At 35.7% G+C, this 8,774-nt stretch overlaps 2 protein-coding genes across 3 annotated transcripts; one reads left to right on the plus strand and one right to left on the minus strand.

Moving 5' to 3' along the window:
* Positions 1-1,036: 1,036 nt before the first annotated feature.
* LOC107551114 (phosphopantothenate--cysteine ligase-like) lies at positions 1,037-3,273 on the plus strand. 2 transcript variants are annotated; one of them, XM_016232608.1, is made up of 4 exons: positions 1,037-1,150; positions 1,424-1,964; positions 2,053-2,156; positions 2,588-3,273. In XM_016232608.1, exons 2-4 carry the CDS (start codon positions 1,430-1,432, stop codon positions 2,906-2,908), a joined length of 960 nt encoding a protein of 319 aa, XP_016088094.1. In that variant the 5' UTR covers positions 1,037-1,150; positions 1,424-1,429; the 3' UTR covers positions 2,909-3,273. The 2 variants fall into 2 exon arrangements, with proteins under 2 accessions (XP_016088094.1, XP_016088095.1); XM_016232609.1 differs by having other exon boundaries at positions 1,040-1,134.
* A 175-nt stretch (positions 3,274-3,448) lies between these two features.
* Positions 3,449-8,083, minus strand: LOC107551116 (something about silencing protein 10-like). Its single transcript, XM_016232610.1, has 16 exons — positions 7,901-8,083; positions 7,489-7,573; positions 7,358-7,414; positions 7,211-7,267; positions 6,967-7,090; positions 6,728-6,796; positions 6,523-6,644; positions 6,280-6,432; positions 6,098-6,169; positions 5,899-5,939; positions 5,155-5,251; positions 4,498-4,614; positions 4,288-4,421; positions 4,052-4,106; positions 3,818-3,925; positions 3,449-3,718 (listed from the first exon to the last, which is right to left on the minus strand). The coding sequence occupies exons 1-16, from the start codon at positions 7,915-7,917 to the stop codon at positions 3,626-3,628; spliced, it is 1,401 nt and encodes a 466-aa protein (XP_016088096.1). The 5' UTR covers positions 7,918-8,083; the 3' UTR covers positions 3,449-3,625.
* Positions 8,084-8,774: the final 691 nt, after the last annotated feature.

The following is an 8,774-nucleotide window of genomic DNA, read 5'->3' on the forward strand; positions in this document are numbered from 1 at the left end:
CAATTCATGGATGTTGAGTTACCACAGTGGATTGTGATTTCGTCCGGAATCTTCTGAACTATTTTAATATTAATCAGTATTTAAAATATTAAATACCTATTCTGTTAATAAGAAACGTTATTACTGCTAATAACGGTGCCGTTCATAAAGATTTTGGCACATGGGTAACGATATATGTAGGCCTACTAATATAACTGTTCCTAATAAAAGATGTGGACAGCACCCCAAAATAATAATAATAATAATAATAATAATAATACATTCAATAAAGACGTTTCCCCCACTTTGATCCGTTTGTCTGGAGGAAGAAAAATATTCCTCATTTGTTTTACTTTTGTGGTACACAAACTGATCTATAATAGAGAAGTAAATAGTCATATTCAGAGAATAGTCATTATATAGATCAGTGGGTACACCACGTGTTTCTGGTTTCAAATAACTTCCTCATTTCTTTTATTTATTGCTTATTTTAATTATTATGGTTCTTTTAATAGGTATTGTTATTTTATAGTTATTTTAATTTTAATAGAATCTTAAAATTAAGAGCATTTATTCATTTGTAAGATATGTAAATATCACATTTACAATGCGACGTTTTCATGACCCCAGTCCTAAATGTTTGCAAAATGATTTGCAGCCTTTAAGCTGTAAAATGCTACTCATTTTGTATTGCTTAAACAATGCTGCCCCCTGTGAACCTGAATGTGAATGACCTGTTTTACAAATATTTTGCAGCTCATTCCTCCTTCAAATCCTACATTAGAAATGTATTTGATATGTTGGATGGATGATTATGCCACTGTTTATTGACCACAGTAAATTAAATATATTAAATAAATTACGTAATATACTCTCCTTATTTTATCTCTGTTTTCTTGTGTACTTTCTTTTGTCTTTCGTACCACTGTGGTCCATGTTTCCCATAAAAGCAGAAAGAATAATAGTCACCTGAAAACCTTTATTTTGGAAATTTCACTGCAGCCCTCTGAAAGAGCCAATCACAACATCCGAAGCTGCGCATGCGCACATCAACCATAATAAGTTGCGGGAACTGCTCCTGTTGATCTGTCACACACCAAGTGCAAGTTTATCAGGGTCATTCGCTGGTCAATTCTATTCTTTAGCGTTTTATTTGTGAGTGAGCAAACAGGTAAACCCTTGTTTATCAACGTGATAATAAGAGAAGATTACACTGACAGCGAGAATGTATCTTTCTCGTACTTAACTTTAAATTAGTGCAAGAACTTCGTCAAATATTCATCTGACCTTAGCTGACCAACAGTGTATTGCTCAGGGACAATTATGTAATGTCATTTTTACTTTGGGTCTGAAATCTGTCTGAGCTTATTTCTAATTCCAAATGGTCATTCATAAACGCTTGCAAATTGATAACACTTTAATAACTAAAAATGTATTCTTTTAGGTTTCGATGGCCCACTCTGAGCCCTCAGCCTCAAAGGCAGTGGATGGAGGACTGTCTGAAGAGTTCGCGGTCCCCTCTCATGCGGAGGAGGTCAAGAAACTCATGGCAGAGTTTGCCGAACATCACGGATCGGCCGGGCGCAGAGTAGTTCTGATCACCTCGGGAGGAACTAAAGTTCCTCTGGAATCCCGAACAGTACGGTTCCTGGACAACTTCAGCAGTGGCCGGCGAGGGGCCTCCTCTGCCGAGTATTTTCTGGACTCGGGCTATGCAGTGATCTTTCTGCACAGGCATCGTTCTCTCTACCCTTACACTCGTCTGTACACAGGGGTCAGTTTACTGGATAGCATACGATCAGAGAGTAGTAAGGAGGACGCTGGTCAGATCCTGGTGGATCAGAACGCGCTTCCAAACATTGCAAAGGTTCTAAAGCGCTATCAGGCGGTGAAAGCGGCAGGATTACTGCTGCCAGTGGAATTCAACACCTTGTCGGAGTACCTCCATCTACTCAAGGCTGCAGCTCAAGCATTAAGCTCCATAGGTGAACAAAGCCACTTTTTGATTACTCGAGGCTGAATACATTTGTAGTGGGATTACTAGTTGTATTCATTTCTGGTTTTCCCTCCTAGGGTCCAAGGCAATGTTTTATTTGGCTGCTGCTGTTTCTGATTTCTACATCCCAGCTTGTGAAATGCCAGAACACAAAATCCAGTCCTCTAATGGTCCACTTCAGGTGTTGTATAATAAATACAAATATTAATTCAGTCTTCTAGGCCAGGGGTTTTCAATCTTTTAGATTGCCACAGACCCCCAAATATGATCATCCTCGTGCAAGGGACCCCCATTCTAAAATTGTAAAAAGTAGCTATATATCTTCATGGATAAAGATCAAATTTATGTGAAAAATATGTATTATTTGAATATATATTTAGTTTTTATTATGTTACATGAATGTTTTTCTACTAACTAAAGTACTGTGCTGTTTGATCTATTTATAAATTTTTCATTATATTAGATTTATTTAAAATGTCATTTATATATATTTTATGTTTAAGAAGTTCATGGTTTATTTTTTTTACACCCATCTGCTATGCTACATTTAGTTAATCTAGACTCCAAACAACATATAACATGTCATTCCTCTGCTTGTTTAATGTTATTTAGATAAGTATGAAGATGGTTCCCAAGATGCTGTCCCCACTGGTGAAGGACTGGGCACCTAAGTCATTCGTCATCTCTTTCAAGCTGGAAACGGACCCCTCCATCCTTCTGGAGCGAGCACGGCGTGCCTTAGAAACATACAACCACCAAGCAGTGGTTGCGAATGTTCTCGACACACGCCGTGGTTATGTGGTTGTTGTCACCAAGGACACGCAACAAGAGCTGGTCCTCACAGATGAGGAAGTGCAAAAAGAGGTAGAGATTGAGGACAGGATTGTCAGTAATCTGACTGCAGCACACAGTCAATTTATGTCTCAAGTATAAAAAACCATTCTGTGATTTTGTAGCATGTACTGTAGGCTCAAGGCAGATCTGGGATCAGTTTTTGTTGTATTGTAATAATTCTGGTTCAAATTTGAATAGAGAAACTGATCCTGGAAAGTTAACTTGTGGTTGTGTCGTTCCAATTAACATTTGCAAGTTCAGAAACTTCTCTGTTGTAAAATGAATTTGTTTATTAGAGATCTAATACTTTCCTTTATATTAATTTCCTCTGTACAAAAATATCTTATTTCATCTGCTTTCTTTGGATATTAATCAGTTTAAAAACACAATAAAATGCTTCAGTAATTATCCTAATGTTCCCTTTGCTTAGTATTTTTTTAAACTTTAAGTCCATCTGCAAGAAATCACACACTTTAACAGCCGATGTAAATTACAATGGAAATAATATTATATAATGTATGTGTAATGTATAAAAAATAAACTTTCTCCAATAAACGTGTTAATACTTTTGAGGTTTAAAACATTTTTAATATGCTAACAGTTTTGAAATGCACATAACACCAAAAATAACTTTTAAAAAATAGCATTTTACTGTGATCAGAACTTGATTTTATTTTATTTGCTGTTTGAGCATTTGCACAAAACATGTCAAATCCATCTGTTAATATCGGTGATAGTGAGTATAAACATTGCAGAAACACCAGAAAAGTCCATATTAATATCTCATTCAAGTTTGCATGAGTATCATCTGTAGATTTATGACTTGAGTTTGATGCTCCTCTTGACTCCAGCACGAATACCAGACCATTCTCCACTGTATCTTGTCTCCTCACGCCGCACCTCACGAACCTGACACAAATAATCTGCAGTCAGTGTCCGTTTTGAGTAGTGATACCTTAAATTTCACAAACAAAAGTGAATTACAGAAATGAATCCTATGACACTTACCTGACCCTTCCGACGAATCTGGGCACGTCTGAACTTCTCTCTGTGTTTGACTCTGGGATTCCGATCAATCTTCTTCCTCTTGGGTGTGAGCCCTTTGTTCTTGGACATCTTTTCACAAAACATGATTTGGTTATGATAACACTGTCCCTAATATAACTTTCAGGACACAAGTTCAAGTTTTTTGAAAATTGTTTGGGTGCGAGTTGCATGCATCATTTAACCACAACACATCACCTGATAGGTGATCCTTCTTTTAGCATCTCCGTCCATCTTTTCCTCCTCCACCAATCTGGAAATGAAGTCAGTGACAATTAGGTCTCTGAAGCATTATTTATGACAAACTGCAAGTGCTGAATGTTGTAAACGGACTCACCTGTCCTCGTTCTGCATCTCGCTCTTCTTCCTCTTAAGTTTCTGTCTCTCCGACAATCTGGAAATGAAGTCAGTGACAATTAGGTAAACGGACTCACCTGTCCTCGTTCTGCATCTCGCTCTTCTTCCTCTTAAGTTTCTGTCTCTCCGCCATGGCATTATAAAAGCGCAGATTCGCTTCCTCATCTGATTCTGACTCCTCTGCTTCTTCCAACCTAGCCTTTTTTGAAACCTAAAATATAGACATGTCAGACTCAGAAAAAAGCCAATGTTCTAACTTGCATAAACTAAAATGGAAAAATAATTACTTTGATATGTTTGCTGCCCACTGATCTCTTCACAGTTCGGTCTTGCTGTTCTCCAGAGAGAAGCTGACACAGTTGAGAAGCCAGTCTAGCATCTACCGCTCCTAGTTCATTTATCAGCTGTGAAAGTGATAGAGATGAAGGTTTCCAAGCTTACTTTTTTTTTTATGAATACCTGTGAAAAAGGGTAAACTTGTTTGTACTTACATTTCTGTAGGTCAGCAATCTCTCAATCACAGGATGATTATGTGCTAGAATTCGTTTGGCTTTTAGAACCAAATAAAAACTAATGTTTGTGCAATAGCTGGGAAAAAAAGGGAATATTCATAGTGAAAATGGTACAATGACAATAGTGTAATTATTCCATTCAAGTCAAGGAATGTTCATATGTAAAAACAGAAATGTAAGATTTTTAAATGTTTTTAAAAGATGCCTCTTATTTAATTTATTGGATCAAAATACAGTAAAAATAGTAATATTGTGCTGATCTCTGGTCTTGCTGTTCTCCAGAGAGAAGCTGACACAGTTGAGAAGCCAGTCTAGCATCTACCGCTCCTAGTTCATTTATCAGCTGTGAAAGTGATAGAGATGAAGGTTTCCAAGCTTACTTTTTTTTTTTTATGAATACCTGTGAAAAAGGGTAAACTTGTTTGTACTTACATTTCTGTAGGTCAGCAATCTCTCAATCACAGGATGATTATGTGCTAGAATTCGTTTGGCTTTTAGAACCAAATAAAAACTAATGTTTGTGCAATAGCTGGGAAAAAAAGGGAATATTCATAGTGAAAATGGTACAATGACAATAGTGTAATTATTCCATTCAAGTCAAGGAATGTTCATATGTAAAAACAGAAATGTAAGATTTTTAAATGTTTTTAAAAGATGCCTCTTATTTAATTTATTGGATCAAAATACAGTAAAAATAGTAATATTGTAAAATACAATTTAAAATAACTTTTCTACTTTAATACATTTTAAAATGTAATTTATTTCTGTGATGGCAAAGCTGAATTTTCAGCATCATTACTCCAGTCTTCAGTGTCACATGATCCTTCAGAAATCATTCTAATATGCTGACGTGGTGCTCAAGAAACAGTTCTTAGAATTATCAATGATGAAAGCAGTTGTGCTGCTTAATATTTTTTGTGGAAACCATGATTATCTTTTTAGGAACAGCATTTATTTTAAAGAGAAATCTTTTGTAACGATGTAGAAGTATTTACGGTCACTTTTGATCAATTTAATGCATTCTTGCTAAATTTTTCTTTCAAAAAATAAAATAAAATAAACTTACTGACCACAAACTTTGGATTGGTATGTTTGTGCAATGACTATAAATATTATGTAATATAAATATTTCAATCACAGAATTAGACTACATAAAATGTTGTAGGTAAGGCTTACTTAAGATAAAGCTGCTGTTTGGTAATGAGGTATTTTGCACCCTAGAGGATAAAAAGGATACAAAGCAAAAAATGAAAATAATAACAAATTAACAACAAAAACAATGTACATTAGACTCAATTTTAAAGTATAATTACATATAAATTAGATAAGTCTAAAAACATATATTAAGAGCTATAATTAAGTAGATTTAACTAGCCTTTCCAGGAGGAATCTGTCCATATTTGACCATCTCCACAAGGGGCTGAACTTCATCCCTCAATTCTGTAAGCTGAGTATGCAATAAATACTCAAAATGATCAATAAAACAGAATTGAGGGAATACTCTTATTGTCTTGCAATGCATAAAGCCACATAAATGTCATTGCTGCAACCTTCTACCTTTGCTTTGAAGTCCTGAATAAGTTCCAACAACTCTGGGGATTCTTTCTTAAGCAGTTTGAGCTTTTCCTTCTGTGACATGGTCTTCAAATCCTTTACAATCCTTTCCTCTTTTTCAACCTCCTTCTCCACTTCAGCCTCTGCTGCAAACTCCTAACAGACCACAGGAAGGGTACAAGAACTTTGGGTAATATGATGCAAACATCCAAACTGTACCGATACCTTTAGAAAGAAATGTAGTACCTCGAGCAGGTTTAGATCATAGTCTTCCTCACTTAGGTTGGCTGCCAATCTCTTTTGAATTTTTTTGGCCTCCTCTTCCTCTTCTTTGTCTTCTGCCTCCATGTCTTCAAGAGATTTGCCCTCTTCAAAATACACAAATCAAACATGCTAGAATATGTTTATATTATACATACGCATAATGCAGGTAAAATGAAGAAAGGCTAACTTTTAGTGATATAATCCGAATCATAGAAAATCTTCTTTTTGTTTCCCCAAGCCATGTCATTTGGGAGATCTGGAAGAATGGAAATTGAAATGTCAGAGACAATGCTTCAAACATCTATGAGCAATTTTTAAAGTGGAAAAACATACTTTTATATGCTTGAGTATCATGAGTATTGCATACACACACACACACACACACACAAACAGTGTTATATTTGGCTAATCTTTAAAGCACATTACCATCATCTTGCTTTCCTTCCAGGTCACTCTCCATGTCGGTCTCCTCTTCGTTATCCTCTTCCTGCACTTCCTCCACCTCCTCATCATCATCCGAATCAGAAAGTGTCAGGGGCATGATCTCCTCCTAGAGAGAAAAACCAAGATCACCATGCAAAGCGGAAAAAGGTCAAACTATTCCCATCAGTGAAAAGCCTCATGTTACCAGTAACAAAACAATTGTTCTGCAGTTGTTTTATTTTCTTACCACTTTATCTTCATCCTCTTGATCGCTGTCTTCTTGAATCCCTTGAGCCAAAAGTTTCTATAGACCAAAGTCAAAGTCAGAATATTAAGTAATAGGAAAGTATTGTGACACTTCATGCTTAAAGAACATGGGGAAACTATAACTCGCCGAGATTTTTTCATTGTGGAATTGATCTATCTTATCCTCCACATACTTTGACGATTTCTGATGAGAAAAACACAAAGTTGATTATAATCAGAAAAGAATAATATAAAACCATTTTTATCCAAAACAATTACCTTATCTGGAATGACTTTGTCTTTATAAGCTTCATCATCGCTGTCATATTCTTGTTGCTTCTTTGCTCTAGGCTTTTTTACTATCCTTTGAAGTGGGGGAAATGCAAAAAAAAAACAAAAAAAAAGCACTTGCCGTATTACTACAATTCAATGGTAAAATCACAGAGAACTGAATTATATACAGTATATTTGCACTGATTTTTGTTGAGCAGACGTCTGCCTACATAGCTATGTCGGGTCTATTTATACAAATTTGTTAGTAAATACGACGATGCAAAATACAGTAAATTGGTGGATTTTTAAACATTTGTTTCATAAACTGATATATATCTGCTCTGCATGATTAAGGTTCTACCATTGTGATAACGAGCAGAAACCAGCAATAAATTACAAAGACACCTAAACTACATACCTTCTTGCTCGGACCATGCTGTCATCGGTTAATAAAAATTATCTAAATATTCGTGCAGTTCACAAATAGCGTATAGCTCATAAACCAAAACACAACTTTGTGAGAACAGATCAACAACTATCGGCCTGGACTTCCCACATGCGTTTAGAACGGGAAGTGAACCATTAACGAGTGCTTCCCCCCACAGCGTGAGTCTATGTCAAAATAAAAGTCTCAACAGACCATTTCTTTGTTTCAGAATATACACCGCGTTAGAACCTTATCGGCTTACATTTAATATACTGTGTGTGTGTTTTCAGTTTCAAATTGATATATCAATATCAATTGGTTGTTGTACGTATAATACTGCCAAAATAATCTACAAAACACGAACATTGACAGGAAAGAGAAAATAAAATAATTAATAAAAACATTTTAATAAATGCCAAAACCATTAATAAAAATAATGTAAAAAAAAAGTAGTGTACATCAATAATGTAGCGTACATCAATAATGCCATACATGTTCTTGCATTAATAAAAACAATATCTATCTATCTATCTATCTATCTATCTATCTATCTATCTATCTATCTATCTATCTATCTATCTATCTATCTAAGACCTGTACCTTCTTCTTTAAGAGGCTCCTCTGTCCTCCACTCGTTACCTGTGTTAATGGCATCTGTTTGAACTCGTTATCAGTGTAAAAGACACCTGTCCACAACCTCAAACAGTCACACTCCAAACTCCACCATGGCCAAGACCAAAGAGCTGTCAAAGGACACCAGAAACAAAATTGTAGACCTGCACCAGGCTGGGAAGACTGAATCTGCAATAGGTAAGCAGCTTGGTGTGAAGAAATCAACTGTGGGAGCAATTATTCCCCCAACTCA

This window comes from Sinocyclocheilus grahami, unplaced genomic scaffold, assembly GCF_001515645.1.
Source record: "Sinocyclocheilus grahami isolate Dianchi unplaced genomic scaffold, SAMN03320097.WGS_v1.1 scaffold415.1, whole genome shotgun sequence".
NCBI lineage: Eukaryota > Metazoa > Chordata > Actinopteri > Cypriniformes > Cyprinidae > Sinocyclocheilus > Sinocyclocheilus grahami.

Excerpts from the sequence above, each read along its gene's own strand:
- LOC107551114 (XM_016232608.1), top strand. The coding sequence starts at position 1,430 with ATGGCCCACTCTGAGCCCTCAGCCTCAAAGGCAGTGGATGGAGGACTG. Across the intron at positions 1,965-2,052 it reads TCAAGCATTAAGCTCCATAG|GGTCCAAGGCAATGTTTTAT; the intron begins GTGAACAAAGCC and ends TTTCCCTCCTAG. Across the intron at positions 2,157-2,587 it reads CCTCTAATGGTCCACTTCAG|ATAAGTATGAAGATGGTTCC; the intron begins GTGTTGTATAAT and ends AATGTTATTTAG.
- LOC107551116 (XM_016232610.1), bottom strand. Across the intron at positions 7,415-7,488 it reads ACAAAGTCATTCCAGATAAG|AAATCGTCAAAGTATGTGGA; the intron begins GTAATTGTTTTG and ends TTTTCTCATCAG. Across the intron at positions 6,170-6,279 it reads TTCAGGACTTCAAAGCAAAG|CTTACAGAATTGAGGGATGA; the intron begins GTAGAAGGTTGC and ends TTGCATACTCAG.